The following is a 24,706-nucleotide window of genomic DNA, read 5'->3' as shown; positions in this document are numbered from 1 at the left end:
AATTTACACCATTCAATATTCTGATTTCTAAAACCGCTCCCATGTTTGTCAGAATGATTAGAAACAATTCACACATACTTATTGTGCCAGATTGCGATGTAAAAGTAGGGCTGACGGCATTTTCAACGCAAACACGCGGGCGAATAAATAGTGTTTGTAGCGCTTTTTCTGCTGATTAGGTTTCAATATCAGAAAGCATTCACATCGTCAATAACCATGGTGAAATATAGAACGGTGTGCCTGTGCCTAGTACGTGATTTGAGTTAGATCGTGGTGTGGAATAGCTTAACTTTCATAGAGTAATAGTTTATTTTTTATTCGGCAGATGCTCGTGCTGGGTGCATCAAATGGGCAAGGCATTTATCCGGACTATCTGGATACAAATCTTTTTGACCCGCAAAGCTCTTCTGAGGAAATGATATCGCCGGATAATGACGTGCCAAGTTCATTATGGTACAGTACTTCATACAGTTTACCACTCTCGCCACAATTTATAGATAGAAACTTGACTGGAAGCTGTACTAATACTTCCACAATCGTGTGTACCGGATGTCGACGCGTGCGCGTCTGCATTCCAGGGATCAGTGACCAGTCATTGTTGCCGGAAAACAATTGTCCCTCGGGCACGTACTGTAATTCGATCGATGCTGGTACCAGAGGAGCATGCCTGGCTACTGTAGATCCCTTGTTTCCAGAGTGCAGATATACTACAGGAATCGGCGAGGGTAATGGAGCAAATAGTGGCAACAAAGTTGGTTTACTTTGCACGGGATTGGGAGTATTTCCCGATCCCCAGGATTGCATGAAATTCCACTACTGTACATCTGTTGGAAGCTACGCCCGGTTATTCAAATGTCCGTCGGGTTACGTATATAACTCGAAAAAGAAAACCTGCAGCAGAAACACTCGATGTCAAACGGTACGATGTCGTCCAAATGGAAGATCTATATTCATACCGTTTCCACAGGATCCTACATACTATGCGTATTGCAATTACAACCGTCGCCGAAATCGACCAGTGTTGAGGAACGTGGTGGTGTACAAATGTACCGAAGGCTCGGAATTTAATTCATTGTCTAAGAGCTGCGTATTTAAGTGCTCGAGGGAAGGTTTTTTGCCAAAACCCGGCGATCCCACGAAATTTTACTGGTGTCGAAGAGTTAGTGGCAATTTGTTTGGGTATGAGCAAGTGTGTCCAGGTTTGGGATCTTTATTTAGTGCCAAGCTTGGAATTTGTTTACCACCACTTGTCACCACCACTACGGAGATGTCGCAAATGATGAGTGAAAGTAGTTCCACTACTGAATTAATCGATCAGCAAACAGAGAGTTCAAATTTACCAACCGGGTCAGACGAACCAGTGCAGCTTCCTCCTTGGCCTCAATGGTCCTCATTTCCCGTATCGTTGTAATATGTAATGCTACCATTGCGACATTGACAGTATATAAATGAAATGATGGAGGATTCTGTCGTCTCATCTAATACCAATTATCTAGTCTGGACAGTTCCTCCGTTAGCAAGGATTGACTATCTGGATGCTTAGTAAAATAAGTCTAATGATCAATGTATAAGTCTAGTATTTGCGCGCTAAAACCATCAAGAATTAAAAAAATAGATTTAGTAGTGCTGCTCATTTAAATACTGTGAAATATTATCAGTTTTTATATTCATCACCAGATTCATTTGTTATATCTATTATCATGGGTCAAGTGTACAATACAGTAAAAAAAATCTGAATTCAATTATTTTATGTAGGATGTACGCTTATGCTTACCACTTCTTTCTGAAAAAAGATAAAATAAATATGTTGTCGGAGATTTACAAAAAAACAACAAAAAAGAAAGGAGAAATCTTGTTCCCGTATTATCTATAATTGGAGCGTGTTGTTGTAAAATGATGAAATTGACTTAAACCTATCGATGTTATGAATAGTTTCTCTTAAAAAAGAAATTCAATGCAATTAATGCACGTTATAAAATTTGGGAACTAGATAGACGTGGGTCATACAATTCATTTCTCGATCCGACCTGGAGTCGGTTTCGAGCCTGTTTTAATAAATTTCGACTCGGCGATCCAGCGGGTGCGTTAGGTCGGAGTCGGAAACAAATCCAACCGGCGGATGCAACGTGTTCGAGTTGCGCTAAGGTAGGTTCAGTCTGACCCGTGTTTGCGTCCAACTGGTCAAAAATGTACAGGCGGTTTTACCTTACCGAACAGCACCATATTTTGTCGAAATATGACCACATAATTATTATAGTTACACCACCCAATTAAATTAAATAAATACGAAAAAAGAGCAATATTTTGGGAGAAAATATTGAATATCGACGTACGCTGAAATTTGACACAGACGGTTTCTTCGCGGTCAGTAATAATAGCGATTGTCGGAGACACCCTGTGTGATGAGCTGCACACGGTTTATGCAATAATGCTTTGAATGATCGTTTGCATACGTTTAGGCGTTCCTTTGTGAACTTTGTCCAATTCAGTCGTGTCAAACATTCTTGTGTGACACTAGCAGTTGCTGAAGGAAAGGATTAAAACAACGATTACAGAATTCATTTTTTTATTTTCCTTAACGTTTGACTTACGAGTTATAACCTATTTTCAAAACCTGCTTTTTTATAAAACCCACGATTTATAGACTGTTTCGCAAATCTTTTTTCTGCATCTTAAAAATGTTGGCACATTGCCAACACATTTTGGAAACTATTCAATTATATTGTGGACAACATTTGTGATACTAATCAGTATTTAGTAATAACTAAGCAATCTTCTGTTGAAGTTGGAGGTATAAGTTATCGTCATCAATAAATGATGAGACGGATTCAAGCATCAAAATCATTGGAAAACTAAGTGGTAGAAACCATGGAAACCAGGTATTTCTTTGAAAGCGGAAGATTAAACTAAAATTTGTTTCCGAGCTACACAGTTCACGGCTTTGACAGATTCAGAAAACGGTAGTTTTCTGAGTTTAAAAGTTCTCGGAGAAAATTATACCTTTTTGACACATGGATAGACGACAGTAAAAAAAGTTTTTTTACATCTTAAAACCGTGTAATGCTTCAAACTATATTTACTTTAAGCAAAAATTGTATTAAAATTTTGATTGAATGTATAAGACCAATCAATTTAATCAAAGTTACTTTTTATGCACAAAAAATTTTTATTTTTGTTGAAAAGCATACAAATTATACGAATATTCGAATCTTCGGTGCGCATTAATGACGTAACTTGATAACAGATTACATCAAATGGGTCAAATTTTCCACAGCAAATTATGAAAGATTTTTTTGTAATTCGTTGTAATTTTATTTCCCTTGGTAAAGTTTTTCAACTAAACGAAAATAAGTATTTTTATTCAACATTTTCTTTTGTCAAGACTGAGGTGCTATGATGAAACATTTAATGACACTGGTCGGGTGCAGATGATTTATTTGTTTCCATTTCGTGTGCTAGGTTTTATTTTGTTATTGCGATAAGGAATATTTGGAACTTACTTTACAAACCTAAGTGTACAGTAGGACAACCGTGCTGGACCTACGTATGAGACAACTTTATCCTAAAGGCAAAATAAATTAAAAATTGCCAAATTTGGCTAATTACATTCTAGAGAGTACTAATGCAAACGCTATCACTTTAATGTCAAGTAATTGGTATTCGTCCCGAATCGGGTTCTCGGAAAGGATGTGGCAACCTTTGCATATAGTCTACTTGTCAGGATCTCAATTTGACAATAAGGAGGTGGGAATTGACATTATCGTGGCTAAATGATATTTTAGTCAATAATGGTTGATGTATTGCGATGCGAGCGTAAGAGTAGCGAATATCACGATAGCTGATCATGACCAGTATTTGTTTGGATAGGCGGTTGGTGCTTGCTGCATTGGGTGATATTCTGCTGCGGTCGTTGTCGTGACTGGTGGTGGGCAGCCAACCAAATTGGTGGCATACGCTTGCCCTGGATGATGTGGTGGATAGGACTGACTCCATGGAGTTTCCTGTGGCGCAATAGATGCTGTTACCGGGGCTGCAGGAGGTACTTTAACATAGTTTTCAGCCTGATTACCAGAGGGGCTTAATTTGATGGAATTTTCATGCGCCGGCTTAATATACTCTTCACTCATCATTTTGGTGTATTCTGATGGAAGGAATTCTGTAAATAGAACAACATTTTATCTTACTTAGTGCACTCATGCGATCAATAGAGAGTCAAAGCTTTGTTTTGAAAATCCTTAGGAAAATCATTACCTTGATTATTTTGGTGGAAGCCCATATGGTTAGTAGAAAAGTTTTGTCCTCCAAAGTGACCGTGCTGGAAGTGACCAGAGGTAAATGTCGATGGATTTTGTGCAACAAACTCATAGTTAGCTGCTGCCGCCATTTGGTATGAATCGTTCGACGCTACTCCTGGGTGGTATTGCGACATTGGCAAAGAGCCCAAGCTACTGAGCGGTGTGGACATTTGTGCTCCAGCATGCTTGCGTAGCCGTGCGCGGCGATTGCTAAACCACACCTGAATACGCGCCTCGGTAAGGTTGGTGGTGGAGGCCAGCTCTTCACGTGTATACACATCCGGATATTGCGTGCGCGTGAAGGCCTTTTCCAGTGCTTCCAGTTGTTCACTCGTGAAGGTGGTCCTCGAACGCCGTTGTTTCCGCTTCAGTAGTATTCCCGGTTCCGATTCGGTGTCGCTAGAGTCCGATCCGCGTCCTAGCGGATGACGAAACAACGATTATATGACAACCGGCACCGAGATGAAAAAAGAGAAAAGAGAAAAAAAAGTGTATACGAAATTAGTCACTGATACGGACGAATGGTTGTGCTTGTACGGTAGCATAATGTGGCGTGTAATTGAAATCAGTTTAAATTTTAGCCCACCAACAACTCAACCTCAACATCGCCAGATGCCAGATGGAGAGTATTTTAGAAAACAAGAAGAAGAACGCCATACTGCTATTGCAGTTAGTGGTTTCTATGTCGTTGGTGAGTGGTTATCCAAGGTAATAAAACTGTGGTAATAAAATTGTATTAAGCTGTTACAGAGCTCGTTATAGTGTAACTAGGAAGATTGTTTTCAAATAAATAAAAAAATTGTTTTTTTTTTTAAATAAAAAAATGCAAACTACTACTAATGCGATTATGTAAGGATATATTTTACTATTTGTGAAACCTCTTATGTTATGTTCTTTTTATTTCCTTATTTAACTCGTAGGGCGCGTTTTTACCTTTTTTACCTTAAAGTAAAGACAAGCGTTTGTACCTTAAAGGACACATACACTTATATTGTATTAAAATTTTTGAACGAATAAAATAATACGTAAGACGTACATTCCCGTCGTTCCCTATCACCTGCGCTTCCTAATCTTGCCGGTGCAATGTAAACACAGAAGATCATTGATGACAACTATTGAGAAATTTCAAATGGTAAATTGCATTCGAGAAAAAAAAATGTATACAACAATCTTCATTTGCGTGAACATTATATGTTTTGTCTGCATACATACAAGATAATTACAGATATATTTTAACATATGTATTGAACAATCAAGGAACTCATCGTTGTTATCAACAATGTGGGAATGTAGTTGTGAGAAAAACCTTAGAATAGATATTCCTTGTTACCAAACGAAAATTCCTACTAACGTACGAAGAATTTGTAATACGTACTAATTCCGGCTACTACTAGAAACCAAAGACTATGGATCAAAAAGGGATTTTCTGCAGTTATTCTACTTTTTCCTTATTTTCAACATCTTTTTTTAAGACTTAAAATTTGATTATCAATCTTCTTGTTTGCTACAAACAACGGAGTTACTGGGTTTTTTTGGGAATCACTTTATCATGTCGCGTAATCACAATAAATCTGGAGGTGGTCCCGTAGTACAGTTGTCAACTGCCATGATAAAACATATTGTATATGCATATTAAATCTAAAAGAAGCAAAATTTGTTTGTATTTTTTCCTCTTAAACATACTTTGCGATCGATATTGAAAAGAAAAAAACCAGAAAGATTGGCTTCAGTTAATAACTCATATCAGGGAGATGGCTTGTGAGTTACGTTTTTCCATTCAGGTTAAGTATGTTGGATGTTGATACACACTTGTGATCTGTAAAAGCTCCTTTTTGTATAAGAAACAACAGCAGTATCATTAGAGTGTCACAATATTCATGAATCACCTTTAAAGGCTCTCCGATTTTTATGATCCTTTTTTGGCTGTGATGGCTTTGTTGCAGCCTTCATCAGCGGTCAGGATGGCGTGTTCGTTAAAAAGCTATAAAAACGAGCGGACCATTAGTGTTAGCTGGTCGGTTTACGAAACAAAACAAAATTTAAGACTTTCTGCGTTTGTGGTGCAGCAGTTGCAGCTACGCGATCAATAGCAAATGATCAGTGACAGACAGAACGCTTCCCGCCAACAACGGCCGTTACTATCGTCCTGAGAAGAACCTGAGCACGTTAGAGTTAATCTGGAAGCAAAATAGCTTTTTCAGATAAGAACACTCAAAACAAGCGATAGAAAAGAAAAAACAAATTGGTTTGCCCAGACTGCGTGGCTTTAGGCGAGATGTTAAGAAGTTTTGTCAGAGACGTAATCTATACGCAGCCTGCATCCAAGGACAACATGTGATTTTTACTTTTGGGTTGAAAGAGAGTGGAAAGCTTATGGCTGTCATTTTTTGGTATGTGTATCAAGGAGTGAAATATAGTTGCTGGTGACAAAATGTTTGTATAAGAATACAGAGAATACTCACTGAATGAACAGTAATAAATACGTTATGCGTTACTTGAAATTGTTGGCTATTTTTGAAACATTGATGTGTACATGTGGATGCAGTAACATAGTAATATCATTAAATATATTTCAAAGTATTTAGGATTGTTGTCCAACTAATATATTCAATCAAATTAGAAATGATATTAAAACTCAACAGTTATCAAACGAAAAAATAAAATACACAGATTGAAGATATAAAAGAACTTAGTAATACCACAAACTGTATTTTAAAATATGTAGGATTATTGTGCATCTAATTACATATACTGCATCTAATTACACATACATATATTTAAAATATAATTCAACAGTAATCAAACGAATAAATAAAAATGGTCAGCACATTTTAAAAATACTCTTTCGTTGCTATATTGTGTATTGGCTTCATTACATGAAGTTGAACAACGTATGGGCTTTCGAAATACATAAACATTCGAAGAAACAGCGAGCGAGTCATAATCGGATATTGGATGTCATTTTTCAGTAATCAGTGCAGCAAGTACAGGAAGTTGTGACCAGCCCTGCAATCATGTGAGACACCATCCCGCTCAACACCTTCGGTGTCTGGTCGTTTGGCTTTTTTTATTCTTTGGCATTCTCTTCGAAACATCATTCTTGGCACCAAGACATCGGGTACAAGCGTCACTAGGTCTGACGGTTGGAATCCCCTTAATAAATTATTATAAGGCTAAAAGGTTTCGTTTACCAATTTTTCATTCCATTTCGCCGCGACGGTCCGTCTATGGCGATGGCGGATGAGCCCTCTGCACTTGAGCAGTCTTGGACCTAAGCTTTTGAAAACGAAGTACCTTCATTTATTAGGCTGTTCGTCGGCTCTCTGGCTGGTTCGGACATTCCATCGCGTAAAGTACGAACAATCGGATAGCAGGTCCGAAGAAAGAGATCGCTTTTGAAGTTCACCGCCCAAATAATATTGGCTTCGGTATCATGTGACCCATTGTGTCGGTTGACACTTAGGTACAATTTTGCGGTATTAGCTGCTGTAAACGCACACTCATTTGTTAGTTGGTTCCTTTCATGAAAGGATTTTTCCTCATTTGTTCAGCATTGGGGGGGCAGAAATAGGAGTAGTATCGGTCGGTATGATCAACACAGGAGGATAGATATAGCAAGTGTCCAAGGAACACAATAAGAAACAACGCAGTGTTAGTGTAGTTGTAAGTAACGATAAAGGTCGGTATCTTTTGACCTAATTTTAGGAAATGGTTCACATTGGATCGATTGCGGAAGTGTAGTGAATTCTAGATAAATCAGACTCTTGAATTTGTTTAATTATGACGAAATACCGTTAATTTTTTGTTAAAAGTTTTAAAATACACAAAATTTCTATGTTACCTCGTCTGGCACCATTGGTATGAGTTTTCTATGCTTAAAATTTGGTACATAAATGTATGTTATATTTATACTAAGGCCTTTAGGGTCCAAAAATCTGAACTAACATATGTTTCAACGCATGAATTTTATATTTTACAAATTAAGATCACTTCAAGTCTGGTGAATTCCAAAAATAAGTAACATATAACAAATATTGCGATAATAGTTGTTAATACTGATATTGAATAGAAGAAGCTTGATTTTTGAATGAAGTTTGATCTTTAAATGACAAAACAAAAATGTTTTTCACGAAAATTATCGTCAAAAGTAATACTAAAAAAGGTGTTACACGTTAGGGTTAAATATTATTAACATAATAGGTCAAGTATTTATCTTTCGATATGACTATAGCTGTACTGCGTAGCTATCTACCATTATTAAGATCAAAGTTTTTTCTCGTCATAGAACGTCATGGTTTCAAAATATGTTACCGACACTCTTCAAAGGGCGAGAATTTAATTTACAACTTTGTTGAATATGTGATCCTGCTCCATAACAGAAAAGGTTGGTTGAGCAACTGGATACATATCCTTAATGCTCGAGACATCAGAATCTACGAAAAAAGCGTGATGCAGGTTGCGATAGTTCGGTTGATGCGCGATGTTGTAGCAGGTGCGGCGAGTCACTCTAAGATTAATGGTTCTACGATTACTCATCAAAACGTCTGACCAAATTCTGTTCTGTTCGCGATAGCTGGAAGATGATACATATAAACATTTAAACTATAAATTTGAGCATTTCTTGCATGGAAAACAAGACAATTTAAAGACATTTAAACTATATATTTGAGTATTTATTGGATGAAAAACAAGAAATTATAAAAATAATTTTAGAGATTTTGTTGAAATAGCCTACATTACATGTGGCCTCACAATCCTGTTAGGAGAGACATGAACTAGTTTATTATCATCTGATTTTTTTCGACCACCAACGCGTTTCTTACAGTAGCGCTTGCTCGTTCGGAGTAGAGCAGTCGTTTTATGCTAGCCGCATCGTACCTTTTGCATTTGATTGTTAAAGAATTCTAGACACAAAACCATCCGTTTGCCGTCATACCGTCTCGTATTTCTATTACAGGATCCTCTTGTGTTACGTTACATCACACATTAGGAAGTCAACCACCGAAACGAAAGTGTAGCCATCGTTCAAGAGTATAAGGCTGTGTTACTGCTCTAGTTTTCAAAGTTCTATCTGCGGCAATGCCGCATCAAAGAGGTTTGCCGCTGAAGGATACTATCGGTTACAAAAATCGGGAAATGATGTTGTACGACAACCTTTTGATTATTGTCACCCTTCCCGGGTGACTTTTGAGTAAAAGATCCCTAGAAAAAAAAACCCATCATCGTTGGAGGTAAATGACGAAAAGAGAAAGAATCGGGCCTTTGCCACAAATCGTTGTTTGAACCAGGAATCCGAATCACGAAGAGTGACTGTTTTCACCGCACAGGAATATTTGAAAAAGGAGAGGAAAAGAAAATAAATGAAGAGCATGAAAAGAGAAGTAAAACTTGTCATTCGGGTGTGAGCCTCTTCGTGTACCCTAATAGCCGCTTTGTGGTGTGACACTTTTCGTGTTTTATGTATCGTAGGCGCATTTCATAAAGGGACAAGTATAGTACAAAAGCCAAACATATGAATGTTTGGCAGATAATTGCTACTGTAGTCGGTGTAGATCAATGATCGAGATGCATTGATTGATTATTTTCCCAATAAAAAGGCCTTTTGTTAGAGAAATGTTATGAATATATGGATCAAGAATAAACACTTCTTCCTTAACTTCATTTTTTACACGTATGCTGCACATTCAGTATGGCAACAATTATTTAAACACCCAACCGAAGATACTCGTTCCTGGCTTAGACAAGGAGGATGTTGATTAAAATCAAACCTCGTTCAAACTAGTAACAGTCGGAGCGTTTATCGTAAAGCTCACTCGTTCAGTCGCAATCGACTGGTCGGAAAGAAACCAAGAAACAGTTATAAATTTGTGTGGTCGTAAAAATAATAAACTAAAACTGTAAAATTTAAAAATAATAACTAAAAATACGCAAGTGTTGTGATCTAAGAAGACGGTTATATTATACGTACGATTATGTTTCATTTTGTACGAATTTATTAATAAACAGCCAATAAAACCTAGCTTTATTTTTAATTTTTAAAAATATGTAAAAATTTTAATGATGAAATGTTTGTAAATAATACATTGTTGTACTGAATTGGTTTTTCACTGTTTCTTTGATTTTTTGAGCAGATGCAGCCAGTCGCATCCTCGTATTATGTACAAGGAAGCTGCTTGATGTAGAATGCAATAAAACATTTGTTTTACTTCCCAGCTGTGCCGTACAAGGTTTCTCTTCGGTTTTTATGTTTATGATACCACCATGATAGGCGAATCATAGTAGGAACCTACACTGGTGTTTCAAGCTGCAACTGTTCGACAAATCAACTTCCGGACATCCGGAGTAAAGGTGAAACAATTCAGAAGGGGAACCGATTTGTTTGAATGAAAAGTATGGTCTCCTCAATTGTTCATCGTGCTTATGTGACATACAAATGCTCTGCGGGAGGGTCGGAAAGAAACAAAGATTAAATGGACTATGAACACAAGCCGCATGAATTGTTTGCCTTCATGCGGCAATAAGCATTGTTTTTCAATGCCATCATAACAAACGAATAGTTGAAATTAGTCAATGCCTAGCCTTTGTCGGTTGATATTATTTTTAAAAGAGATGAAGAGCCTGTTTTACTAGCAGAAGATGTCGATAAGAGTAACAACAATTACTCAGCAATAGGTTGTGCTTATATCCATAAAACCAACAATCAGCTGTGGACCACCCAGGAATCATAAGCGCAAAGACAGTTAAACATTCGATTTTCCATCTTGAGAAACGTGGAAGCGTATTAACTATGTTGAATCAGTTTGAAGATAGCAAAATTGAATATCATTCAAGTCTAATCTAAATACGAATATAATTAAAACGATCTGAAGTATCTACATGGATTTTTAAAAATAATGTATGTTTGTACGAGAAACGTTGCTTTGAATACTTCATACTTCAACATGTGTTCATCACGTAATGCACAAAGGTATTTATGCAATGGCTGCCACCTCACATGACATTATGGGTTCTATTTGCGGCAAAAACTTTGTTTATCTCAAATCTATACTCATTCAACACTCGTTTTCAAAAGATGCATTCAGCGAGGGATGTGCGGGGACGTTAAGCGATAAACGCAGTTCGTGCTCAGAATTTTAGTGCAAAAGCAAGTATACTGCCGACTAAAATACATATGTATAAGAAAGCCTTGAAGAAAATGAAGTGCCACCTAAAGTGCATAATGCTATCACTGAGGTTTTGTCACTCAATGACGTCATAGTGAGGCAGAGGAATGTTGTATGAGTAAGTTTTCTGATTTTTTCTTTATTTTTTTAATACACTTTTCATTCCTGAATAACAACAGCTTTGTATTTGAAATGCTCATTTTTGTACATTTAAAGGTGTATGTTTTATTTTGTACGTTATTTAATAAACATTCACACGTATTCCTAATATTTTTGAACTTTAGGTAAAAAAATAAAGTATTCTATTGTATTTAAGTACGTTGTGATGTCATACGCTTTAATTTAATTTAATTATAATTATGTTATTAACGTGATATTTCATAACGTAACATATGTAAAATTATGTGAACGATCGTAGTTATTTAAAAAAAAATCATTTCGTAGCCATCTTGCAATTGTGTAGGTGTGTACAACTCATTACACATTTTCTTGTGAAATGTATTTTGGTATCAATTTAGCTGAAAGTGGCATCTTTCATAACGGTGGTGCTATGAATGTTACCTCTATATGACAATAAACACCCTCAGGTAATGTATTACTTACCCCCAAGAATACCGTGTATGCTGTAATCCTTTCGACCATCGTCGTCTTTCCGTCCTGGATCAACGCCACCCCCTCTCAGAAGTCGGCTTATTGAAGAAACACTGGGAGGATCCGTTACTCCTTCCTGAAATGAATCCAACCAAAGGGTAAATCATTAAATCGTTTCAAAACAAACAAGCATGCTACCTATAAAGTTTGTTTTATTTGATTCTCATTATTCTGCTTTCAAATTTACGTGTTCTTCAAACTGTTCACGTCAAATCAAATGAAAAATATTTACTTTTTCTTGCATGGAGAATTCTTCACCATACCTAAAAAATGTATTGTTTTACGCCACCGTCCGCGACGAAGTAAGACAAAAAAGAACACTTCCGATTGAAACCGTAAATTTGTAGGTGCTAAACCTTTTCACAGCTTATAATTAAATTTTCCCACTTTTCAACAGCACCATCATGAAGCTGCTCAGGATTGTTTTCCCCGCATATGGTTGGCTTGCTTCCCATTCCGGTTTGTTTCATGTTATTTCGGTTTGTTCAATGGCGTAGGTTTTATGCTTATTATTTATTTTACGAATTATAGACTCATTTTACAGCCATTCTATTTAGAGGGTTTATGATTTTTTTTTCTCTTTTCTTCTTAATATTACTAAAGCTATGAATGCTTAGGATGTCTGTTATCACCATAAAATGTTACTGAAATGTAACAGAATAATTTACAGTTAATTTTACTACTTGTGTTCATACTACTGATTCCAAGTAAACGTAGATAGTAACTAGTAACAAAATGTGACAAACAGACAAATTACACATTTACATCTCGTACCAAACGATGATCAAGCATCTGTTTGACTCTTTGGCGGTAAATATTTCAATTAAGTACTACAATCGGGGTTAGAACCGTTGTCAGATTTATTTGGGCCAGACGGCTCTAGGAAAGCGAAAGGATGTTAACCCAACATTTCGAATCCAACACGAACCAAAGATTTCAACCGCGGCACTTTAGTGCTTCTCTGTAATGCACCTCTACAAAAGAAGTTTTCGAAATACCCCGTGCCTTTTCTGTTATCCTTCCGTTTCGATCTCACGTTCGTTAATTAAATGATAGTCACGATAACACCTATTCGATATTCATCGGGCAGGTAGGAAAGTCAATCAATGATGAAAAGAGGAACGAAAATAGCCAACATGTTGTGGATAAAGACACAGAGCAATAAAGCGAAAACGAGACTGAAAGTGTGAAACAGAGAGTTTGAGATTTTAATCGTCTTAAACTCAATTTATAGCTAGAAATTTCTAAAACATGCATGTAGATTAAAATAAGAACACGGTGTTAAGCAAGCCTAGAATACAAAACGTTCTTGAATGAACGCTTAAAACCAATGAATTTGGTCTAATTTTTCAACCATTAGGCTATGAAAACATGAACATGAAAATATTGTTATATTGTTGTATGATCAGATCAGTTATCTTTAGGAAATGTCTAATCTATCAATCATTATGTGTTAATTACAGAAAAGTATGTTTCAGGTTAATAATTGCAATAAGGCGCATTAGTACCTCTATTTTCACGTCAACACATTGCAATGGTTCATGTTCCTAATTATAGGTCCTTTTTTACGTACATCTCAATCCAAAAGGTATCAGCTGTGGTCAATGCTGGTTAATCCATACCAATCAACTCGCCACCTCTCTTCAAGAAAAGGCTGTACAAGCGTAAGGAAAAATAATTGCTTAATAAACTACAGAAATTCACATGGATGTCACAATGCTGCGTGCTTGAGACAATATTGAATTATAATGCAGCATACAACAGTAGCATTCAGATAAGTTTTAATGAACTAGTCAATCAAACGGGTTATGTAAAATATAAAATGCTTAAATGAATAAATATATTTAAAACTCTACATTTTAATATACTTTCTTGATGCTGAAATCTGTAACTTTTAGTAAATGTACGATCGCTAACATTGATTGACTTACTAATTCAATTAAATAAATTTATAATTACTATTGCTTTAGAAAAATAAGTGAAAAACATGGGTAATGTGAATGAATTGACAATTATTTAGGAGCTAGAGTAAAATCCTAAGGTTGTATTACAGTACAAGATACTGATAAAACAATTACACAAGGCAAAGACGAGTCCAATAACCCAAGTCGAAATCTGTTCAAAGCGACCTACCTAATTAAGTTGTTAATAGTGACAATACTGGCTCAACGGATGAAGGGATCAAAAAGATCGAAAAAACAAAACGAAAAAAATATCTCCGGTCTATCTGGCATACGGTGGATAATGTGCCTGAACATGCAGAGCGCGATTGTCATCTTAAATATCTTTTCATACTCGATGATGGAACGCGTTATGAAGGTTAAGTTCTCATGTCGGATTTAATTTTTCCTTGTTTTTGTGTTTATCCCTCACTCTTTTATCTTTGAAAACGCAGCAGCAGAGCATGAGCATGTATTTGAGGAAGAAACATGCGGATTTGCGTACAAGAGTTTGCTCTACATGAAATATACCGTTTTCCTTCATTCTGGCAATCGTAAACTGTCCGTAAAATTACGATCGGCGATGAGCACAAACGCGGTACGGTGCACATATTACCGAATGACTGCTTTTTGATGGCACCAGCGAAGCTGTCGCTTAATGTAACTAAGTGTTATTTATTTTGCGACGCATTTCAATAATTTCTTTGGAATTAGTGACAGATTGGCACGATATTAGCAGCAAAACCGTTCTTTAATTTGTGACGGCTTTAATTGCAGAACTAAATTACTTTCATTGAGAATATGCTGGGCTAAGAAAGTTGATGTATGCAATTACCCATCATGAGTAATAGTTCACAATGAAAGATGAAACTGCTATTCGTATATCAAGATCCCATTATATGCAAAGAATTATTTAAACTACAGCTAAATTTCATGCCAAAATGTGATAATTTCGTATGACACATAAATCAATTGAGAAATGTGACAGTTTGCAATTAAAAGTCCAATATTTGTTAATATACATTAAAATAGTTAATATTGAAATGCAAAATATTGATTTCCAGTAAGAGGATGGTTTAGAATAAAGAGGCATTTACCTGCCGGTAGCCCACATCAGGTCCTAGTTGACCAGAATGTTTATTATCGCTGGGGTCGTCCGAGCCGGCCGTCTAGAATGGTAAAAGAGCAGAAAGGGAAAAGTTCTATTCCATAATCTTATTTTTTCCTTCATTTTATAATTTATTGTTTGTTGTCTTGCACTGCCTTTCTCTTCCTATTCACTTTGGAAGGTTTGATGATTCTTTTGGTGTTGCCGACTGTACGGACTCCCGGCAAAAAAATAAACTCGTGAAGTAGAAGCCGCGAGATTGACATGACAGCTCGAAAAAACTTATCTCACCAGCTTAGATCAATGCAAACCAACGAGACTAAAATACCTTTGCTCCAATTCATCGAACCAAGCACACGAGGAGCCACCGCCAAAATGCTAGTTTGGTGTGTGAATGCCAGCATCGTCGAGGTGTCCCGTTGACGTTGTGTGCCTATCATTTCAGGTTGATAGAAAACAAATTTCCTTAATCGGATCATCGTAGTGTAATTTCTTATGTACACTGCGCGACTCGTGAAACTGGTGTGTGCCTGGTAGCGGTATCAGAGACTTTCTTGGAATGATTGTCAGTAGTCGGCAGATTATGTGTTTGATCGGTGATGTGTGATCGCGACCGTTCAATTCCCATCTGGTTGCACACTAAAACTAGCGATGGCAGTTTCATTCATTTACAGGAATTGGAACGGCTTGTAAATTCCTTTAAGAAAATATCAAAAATAGCCGTATAACTAAAGGACGTTATAGATTAAAGTTGAATCTGTTCGATCTGTTTACAAAGATAAGCCTCGCAGGGCGGGCTAATCTATATGCGATGGGAGTGGAATAAATTAAACTGTTCACACAGAATCTCATTTAGAATCAATCAAATACAACGGATCGATTCTAGTAAGCTCTTCAGTTTTCTTCTCCCATTTTGCCAGCTGTTGTACCACTGATCAATCCTACCTAACACGGTATGTAGAGCGCGTAGACGAATATCGAGATCCGGCGAACAATTGGATGTATGTATTTTTAAACAATCCGTGACTAAAGATCAGATACGCTACCGGAATTTCCTTTGGGTGAGAAATGTAACACGTTTCGGTGTTAGACGTAATCCATCCCTCCCAGGAGATCATTTTAATGGGTCGCATTGACTGGAATTGGTGGAGCTTTTACGCCTTCAGCCCTTCAGACCGAAACCGTGCGCAAAGAATTTCATTCACCACTTCATACATCTGGACGAATGTTACGTCATGATGAGTCACGGTAGTAGATTGAAGTTTCATTGTCGAAACACTTTGCTCTGGAAAACAAATTATGTTTACTTCAAACAGCCGCCACAGGTCGTGTGGCGGGGCACGGCATAGCTCCGGTAGATTGATCGGGTGGTTGTGAATGATGTTTGTATCAGTTAAATTGCAAAAGTCTGTGTGGATAGACGGCAGCTTTAGCTGAAATGATGAGCTTTTTTGTCAATTTTCAGCTCGTCTTACGTCTCATTCTCGCTGTTGTAATAAGTCCCACTCTTTGGGAGCATTTTCTCACCTTTTTCTTCCTTTCGGTAGCAATGATGATCTTCCATATCATCATTCATCACAATTCGCCGGGTAAACCTAATATTCCACATGTAGCTCCAACCCGTCCATTCAAGGAAGGAAGGAGCGTAGTACTGATCAGCCGCCAAAAGGGACTTTCGACTACCGAAAGCGACCCCGAGAGCTATTCATCATTGACGAAAGTCATTAGCGGTATCTGGGAAGTAGTAGATTCGGGCACCCCAGCAAATTAACACTCGAAAATGATTCCTAATTTTGGTTCCCTCCCCGTAGCTTCTTACGCAGCTGAAGCGATTGCTGGCATGATGGCTACCAAGACCTCCAACCGCAAGCACGGAAGAGATTGATCAACAGAAAGCATCATTGGACATTTGTGTGGGGCTTTGCCACGTTTTCTTGCTTCATTGTAATTATATGGTGCAACCTATGTGTTAGACAACATGACGAAAAAAAAAAAAATTACTTGATATTTGGATCAAATGCTCGGTATTGGTGGTAGAATTGACTGTGTTTATTTGAATGGAAATTAAAATAAAAAATATGACGATTAATAATTGATCTTCTACAAATCTGCACCAGCACCTAAACAATGCAGGTCGATCTGTCCAGTGTAATTTGACATACCTTCATTTGATAGCAGCCAGGAGAACAAACAAAATGTTTTCCCCTTCTGACAATCTGCATACAAAGCTCCATCCTAATAGAGGGATATCAAATTAAAAATCATAATCCCACCTGTAGTCTTTCTAGCCACCTTGTGACCCCACATTCAGATAAAACAATATTAATAGAGCAAACGGCGAGTTTAGTACCGGCCATTATGTCCAAACAGCTTCGTTACTTTTAAATACATGTGTTGAATATTCGATCAAACTATGTAGAATGGTTTGTTGTAGTAACACAAGTATCAGAAAAAGATCCAAGGTAACGTTTGCATACTGTGGATATTACTAGCATATTAATTGATGATGTACTGTAAAAAAATGATGTACTGATGTAAAATGTACTGTTGTGCTTTTATACCATTTCTGTTACATTTGTGCAACCTGTGTGTTAAATATGTTTTTAACATTATCATATGTGTCCATTGTATGAAGAGAGAATCGATTAAAACAGAATAATGACAGTAGCATGACTGGGCTATTCGTATTATTCTAAAAGGCAACTGCTCAAGAATAACCTTCTATGATGATGTAAAGAGTGTTACTTTATTTCGGTGCTTTTGTTTTGGTTTGTATTTTAATATTCAATAACTATCAAAAGCTATGCTGGTGGTAAATTACTGCACGTTATCTTTCTTTATTTTAAATTTATGATTAGGAATACGGTTCAAAATAGCCATAGCTTCTGAAATTTGGCGTAAGAAAAACATAAGAAAATCTGAATGTGGTTGTTTTAAGAATGTTTGCAGTTATATATTTTTTATTAATTCAGGAGGGATGGCTTTGCTGTATTGCTTAGTTTGTTGCTATATTATGTTGTTGTCAAATACTATTTTAAAGACAAATGAATTATAAATGAGTGTCACCAAACACTGAAACGATTTTAGGCGCTCACGCAATAACGAAAATAGGATCCTGGCTGTTAGTATTTTAATGATAAGAAAGTTTAAAAATATTAGGCGTGTATTTCAAACAACTATAGTGTCCGTGATGCTTACCTTTATCAACTTTTCACGTATTTCCCAGCTGAAAATTCCTGGATTCATTTTTTTCATATCTTCGATTCTAGCTTCCACTTCCGGTGTCGCTACTTTTGGTTTAGATCCCCCTATTACTCCGGGACGAATTGAACCGGTTTCTTGGTAGCGGTTTAGGATTTTAGATACACATCCATGAGAAACGCGCAGTTGGCGTGAAATCACACAGGGTCTCACCCCAGAAGCGGCCATCTCGACGATTTTCAGCCTAATGTGATTTGGCAACGGACGTCCGTTGATAAATACTCCTCCCAACTGGTTCACACGGCCTTGACCTGAGAACGAAAACGAGGAAAGAAAACACACTGTGACTAGAGAAATGTTCAGTGAAAAATGTAAATCGCTTGCAATTTGTGGAGGATAGTTAGGTTTGGGCTCGCCGGTTGTAATACTTGTACGATATTGATGAAAGTGTTACATGCTAGTTATTTGTGATCCCAAGGTACCCTGTACAATAATTTTAACGAAATATCATATTTTATTCCAGGAGCTCATTAACTAAAACGGAAACGATGGAGTCCTTCAAATAATTATATCAAATTTAATATTTTCATGTATGTTTTTCCCTTTTTTACAATGAGGAGGTATATTCGATCGCACAGGTGTTGACATAGGATTCTTACCCAGTAAACCCCCTCCTTGGACCATTTACTTTAGCATTACATCTCGCTATTGCAACATGGACCACAGTCGCGAGACAGAATAACAGTCCTGGATGTAAGTATAATAAATTTATCAATTGTTACAAATATTGTCTAGAAGTTATATTATTATTTTGCTTTATGACCTACGTGGCCCGATTCCACAAAGTTTCTACAAACACGCTTAAAGTTCGGTGACCATATTTATAAAAAAAAATGATTACACAATCATTCCATCACAATCATTACAATATTACTTTCAAATTGAGATTTCTTTAATGCGGTAAGAAAATGGCAGTTCCTTTGCTTATTTTTTCCCACGGCTTATATCGTTTGATACAGTTTTTATACTGCATACTGTAAAAACAAGTTTGTTGATTATTTAAGCGCTCATGAACATTTCGAAGCTCATGAACATATCAGCAAGCACATTACCTGATTAATTGTAACTAATATTTTAAGCACCGAAACGGCTTCTAATTATTTTAAAGCATTCTTCGAATGCCTACAAATGCCACCTGAAATATTCTATTGGTGTCTATAAGGTGAAATCTTTTTTTTGTGTACACCAAGAACAATTGGACATCGTGTTATGTTTTCGGTTGTTGTCCTGATACACAGATCGATTAGAAAAAATGGATTAATGCGTTTTCAGTATCTCAAATTATTATCAAGTTTTGCTGGTTTTCAGTAATTTTTTTAATACCGAGAGGCATACAGTAAATCGTTTTACTGAAAATCAGTAAAAAAAAGTCATTAATAATCAATACGAGTATCTATTAATGAACTGTTCTCTTCACCTTACAGTAACAGGATGAGAAAAGTTGCTATATAGACTTATAAACGGCGGTACTCTGATGCAGTCGCTACGTTGAGAACATGGCTTAAAAATATGCCCGTCATGGGTTCTTTTCTCATATGGACCGTCCTTCCGTAAGGAGTGAGTATCCAGTTGCGTGTTACTTAATAAGTCTTGAAAGCTACTTAGTAAACACTGAACCATTCGTTGATCACTGCGGAGCATTGCGTTTTTCTATACACATAAATAAAAAAATCATCCTACTGTATATTACTTTTTACGCAAGGAACGGTTACCACCGTATTTCTCTCCTACTTTAGTGATATTCAAATACTGTTGAGGCAAGTAATGACATATAATTTGGTATCATACATACATACATACTTTTTTAAACTTTTCTTTTTTACTCAAATCGCAATTGTGAACGTTTAAGATTGAGCTCTAACGTTAGCACGTTTTTAAGATACTAAGCTAATAATAATTCCTACAATCATTTGTGGTAAAATAATACATCAACATTAGGACCAATCTTTTCTCGCTACAAAATTGCGTGCTGATGATCATCGATTAGCAGTTGTTTCAGCAGACAATTTTCAGCTGCCGCACGCCCGGTGTGTAGAAAATTGGAAAATGTATATGCATTCTTCCTTCTATTCTTTACATCACATTGTATCTGTAAAAGCTGACACGAGCGACATGAAAGATGTAAAAGCACTTAATTGACAACTGTTCTATGACGTCACGTATGGACGAGAGAAACTTGGGTCCACATTCCATCTCTTTCTGCTCTCCTATGCACAGTGTGTGAAAAACGATTGTGTATGCGTGTGTAGAAAAAGATGATCTTATTCCAGGAGCCATCATCGATCGAACCGGATCGATCGATGCAGGAAAACATCTGGTCCAAGCGTGAAAAATTTCGATTTTCCGGTTTTCCATTTCTTCTCGCCCCCGGTTGACCGGGTTTGTGTCGGACCGATTCGTCGGAATTCAGGTATGGCTAATTTGTACACCATATGCCTCACTCCGGAACACCACAGCGGCAGTAAGCGTCCGCCGTCCTTTTCTGCGCCTTTGATGCGGCTTTGGAACTCGCGAGAATACTTGCCGCTGCGTGTGGCGTTGAATACAGAGGATACATGTAGCCAGTTGGAATATTAGAATGGTTACAGTAAAAAAAAAAACCTTTTTCATTTTTCACATTCTTCATCCATAGGAAGCATTCTTATCGTTCATCGTCTGTTGTTCGGGTGGTGTATATCTCCACGGTGGATTTACGCTTCGACACCTTTACTGATATAAAAGGAAGCACAAGTCGAATAAAGCTTCTCCAACTGGTAATTGGTAGTGATAGTGCACGAATTTATTTAAGTGTTTTGTTTTAACATAATATTTGATATCTTAATTTATATTTCTTCTGGACAATAAGATGTAGTATTATTTAAGATGTAGTATTATCCAAAACTGATAAAGATACGTCATAAATAGAAATGGTGAATAAATGTAATAAATTAAACAATTATAATGATTTTAGTATTATTTTAGCCTGTATGGTGGAATATCACATAATTTTCATTACATAAAATGTAAAAAAATTAATAAATTTGTTTATAAATTTTATGGTTATCAAATTCAATCAATGTTATGAATGAAATAATTAAATGAAATACCAAAATGATGAATGTTACGTTCGTGAATAGATATTTAAACATGCCAATTAGTTATTAGATAGTGCTTTGTGTGATTCCATTATATTTAAAAGTTAAAAATTTAACAATAACGCTTTATTGACAATTTTTTATATTATAATATTGCCTGGTTGGGGTGAACCATGAAGTTGAACTACACCATTCCATTCGTTGTTATTAAGCAGCATATAAAGGAGTGTCTACAGTAACAATACTCTTTGCGAGTATCATGCTGTTTAAGTATAATGCTTTTTCTTAATGCTTTTCTTTAAGCGTTTAGTCGATTCCAATCTTATCGTATCTTAATTGTCACAAAGCGAATGTTTGTAGATCCTGCCCTTTTGCTCACTAACGTTTTATCCAAAAATCATGTATTCGGAACGCAAATGTTGTTGCTTGCAATGCGTAATTTTGATTATTACGAGCTGTGTAGCGCGTTTAGAAATGCTATAATAGCAAAAAATAATCTACAAGAGGTCCATCCTTAGTATTTAATTATCAATAATGCTGGAAATTCTGCGGCATTAGGATTTTTTCATTTTAGCACAACAACTGTTGTCGGTCAAGGCCTGCCTGTACGCACTACTGAAGTGGGCTTGGCTTTCAGTGACTTATTGTTACCATAGCACGATAGTCAGTCCTACGTATGGGGGCACGGTCTATTCGGAGCTTGGACCCGTTATGGGCATGTTATTAAGTCGTACTTTTGAAGACCAATACCACCAGACCGGCTAGGAAATTACTGGATACAAAACTAACACAACGTTTGCAAAAATGTATGAAATGAAACATCCTGTTTGAAAATATTATCACCACTCCTTAACTTTGGCCATGTATGAGATTCTATAAGTTTGTTCAACAACAGTGGAGTATATTGTTATTTATTAAAATAATAAAATAAAGCGACTTAAGATCAAAACACAAATGTTGTCTTACCTTGAAAAGGATAACCACTAAACAGTGGTCTCATGTTGAGCGAATTTGCGCCAGACATATCCATTATGTTTAAAATCGCTGTCGGTTTAGACTATCAAGATTGAAACAGTTTTGTGTTTTATTGTACACAGATTAAGTCTTTGTTTACTTTTATCACAAATAATTCACCTCAACTTCTAATCATCTTAATGCTGATATACTTTCAGTAATACATATTTGGTTTGAGTATCTAGTTGCATTTATTGCATAACGAGTCACTCTACTTCATGTGTGCAACTGCCGTGAAGTCCATTGTTGGACATTATTTTCATCAGCGTAGTTGTATCAGGATGCAAGGATGCCATTATCAGCTTCACTGATCACTATTATTTGCGATTGCATGCATTAATGCACTAAAAACTGCACATAAACAACCGGCATTTCAACAATCTGACAGCACTCAGCATTCATTTCACAGTGCCATCCGAAAACGTAAAAACACTTTCATGTGATGCCGGTTCTGAACACTTCTTTGCATTGGTTGCACTCTCATCTACTCTTCTCAACATATCATTCCTGATTACTCGCCACTCCACCAGATCAGTCTTTGATGAAATTAAATTAATTAACATAAACAACAAAATTGCCACCAACAAACACTATCATTAATGTAGCAATCAACTTGCTCGTACTGCTGTTAGGAGTTACATGCTGCGCAGTGGCCTGAGAAGGAGGCTGAGATCAATACTTATTGCTCTGCGTGAAAGTGCAAACACCTTTACCGTAACTCTCGAAACACACTCTAACGCAAGCGCCTGAATAATCTGTATGAATAGGAAACTAAGGCAACAAATGCTAATGAAAGGCTAACGACTATTTGCGAACGCCGCAGAAGATATCTTTGTTGTTCTTCTGTAACACTTAACAGGAACTTTAAATTTCAACTAAACAAACTTTGGTAAAACACGAAAAGATCCTTGAATGAAGCTAGTTATCACAATTAAAAACACTTCGCACTTAAAAACTGAATCCACGAAACACTACGGAACTTATGATCACGTAGACAGTACCGTCGGTCCACGGTCGTCAGCAAGAAGAATTGAAAAACTCGCGCATACAAATCTTTCGTCACAGAAAACTCGAAGAGCGCAAAAGCGCGTTTACTCAAAGCGATTCCCGGGTTGCGACGGGAATAATGCTTGATCGTGAGTTATTTCCGATCGCGCTTCAAGGCGGCTCGAACGTAAGGCGTTCGCACGAACGCGACCGTTTGCCGAAAGTATTCCCAAGGAACTGGTTGGCCACGGACGAGGAAACAAAAATACTACTCGCTTGTTTCTCGGCGGCAAGCTGCGATTCCGCGCCACACTCATACAACCACGTGTTGTTTGATCGATGGGAGGGAGTTGCTCATGTCGAATGCTCCCACCTTTTGTGAGGCTGTGATGGAGATGAAGCGAGTTCCCTTTCTAACACACGGGAACTACCGAAAGTAAGGGCGAGTCACAAGTATGCGTTCACCCTTCTTCCAAACGATCTACAGGCTTGGGTCCTACGCGACATGAGACCGAATGCTTCTTGTGCGGTACGGTATTAGCGATACTTTAACTACCAACAGCGAATGAAATATTAAATCGGAACTGGGGTCCTTCCCTTTTGCACGAGTTTAGGAAGGGGACAGTTGAACCCTCGAGCGTGAATCCTATAGCACTGCCACTATGTAGCGCTCCTAAAAGGACCCTTTGCCCACTGTTCCTAAGCATTTGAATGAAGGAAATTGAAAACAGAAATAGTTTTGGCTTACACAGTTTCTACTCTTGCGCGGTGGTTCAGGGTGCGCGAAAGGGAGCCAGAACTGTGGTAGGCGATGATAGGCGACAGCCGGAACACGGCTATCAACGGGATAATATGTTAGTGTAGGGGTAGTTTGGCTGACATCGAAAACTAAAACAAAACATAATGCCCAACATCAGCTAACGCTGGCTAGACCGGCACACACAAGGTAATCACAAGGGGTTGCTATATTGATGGTGCGGCAAAGAGAAGAGTTTCGATCGACAATGACGGTGGTCGATTTTTTGTGGAGGAATAAAAATAAAATAGGAAAAAACTCCGCCTACTTTTCGTAATCCACGGGCTAATGAAAATCGACGAAGCTAGCTGGATATCTTTATAGACGTAAGTTGCTTTACTCGAGTTGATGTTCGTCGGCGTAGGTACGATTTGGAAAGGTTATTTATAGATTTGGATGAATACCAGAGCGATAAGC

The 24,706-nt window shown here is 37.2% G+C and overlaps 2 protein-coding genes across 3 annotated transcripts; one reads left to right on the top strand and one right to left on the bottom strand.

Moving 5' to 3' along the window:
* Positions 1–16: 16 nt before the first annotated feature.
* Positions 17–1,742, top strand: LOC120902978. The gene is made up of 2 exons (XM_040312112.1): positions 17–249; positions 326–1,742. The coding sequence occupies exons 1-2, from the start codon at positions 217–219 to the stop codon at positions 1,409–1,411; spliced, it is 1,119 nt and encodes a 372-aa protein (XP_040168046.1). The 5' UTR covers positions 17–216; the 3' UTR covers positions 1,412–1,742.
* A 787-nt stretch (positions 1,743–2,529) lies between these two features.
* LOC120902977 (protein gooseberry-neuro-like) lies at positions 2,530–23,239 on the bottom strand. 2 transcript variants are annotated; one of them, XM_040312109.1, is made up of 6 exons: positions 22,459–23,239; positions 18,356–18,669; positions 15,147–15,218; positions 12,062–12,185; positions 4,252–4,713; positions 2,530–4,156 (listed from the first exon to the last, which is right to left on the bottom strand). In XM_040312109.1, exons 1-6 carry the CDS (start codon positions 22,520–22,522, stop codon positions 3,843–3,845), a joined length of 1,350 nt encoding a protein of 449 aa, XP_040168043.1. In that variant the 5' UTR covers positions 22,523–23,239; the 3' UTR covers positions 2,530–3,842. The 2 variants fall into 2 exon arrangements, with proteins under 2 accessions (XP_040168043.1, XP_040168044.1); XM_040312110.1 differs by lacking the exon at positions 15,147–15,218.
* Positions 23,240–24,706: the final 1,467 nt, after the last annotated feature.

The sequence above is a fragment of the Anopheles arabiensis genome, chromosome 3 (genome assembly GCF_016920715.1).
Source record: "Anopheles arabiensis isolate DONGOLA chromosome 3, AaraD3, whole genome shotgun sequence".
Classification (NCBI taxonomy): Eukaryota; Metazoa; Arthropoda; class Insecta; order Diptera; family Culicidae; genus Anopheles; species Anopheles arabiensis.
Note: the sequence above shows the minus strand (reverse complement) of the source record. Positions and strands in the feature narration are given on the sequence as shown.

Excerpts from the sequence above, each read along its gene's own strand:
- LOC120902977 (XM_040312109.1), bottom strand. The coding sequence starts at position 22,522 with ATGGATATGTCTGGCGCAAATTCGCTCAACATGAGACCACTGTTTAGT. Across the intron at positions 18,670-22,458 it reads TAGTGGTTATCCTTTTCAAG|GTCAAGGCCGTGTGAACCAG; the intron begins GTAAGACAACAT and ends TTTCGTTCTCAG. Across the intron at positions 12,186-15,146 it reads CTGATGTGGGCTACCGGCAG|GAAGGAGTAACGGATCCTCC; the intron begins GTAAATGCCTCT and ends GATTCATTTCAG.
- LOC120902978 (XM_040312112.1), top strand. The coding sequence starts at position 217 with ATGGTGAAATATAGAACGGTGTGCCTGTGCCTA. Across the intron at positions 250-325 it reads GAACGGTGTGCCTGTGCCTA|ATGCTCGTGCTGGGTGCATC; the intron begins GTACGTGATTTG and ends TTTATTCGGCAG.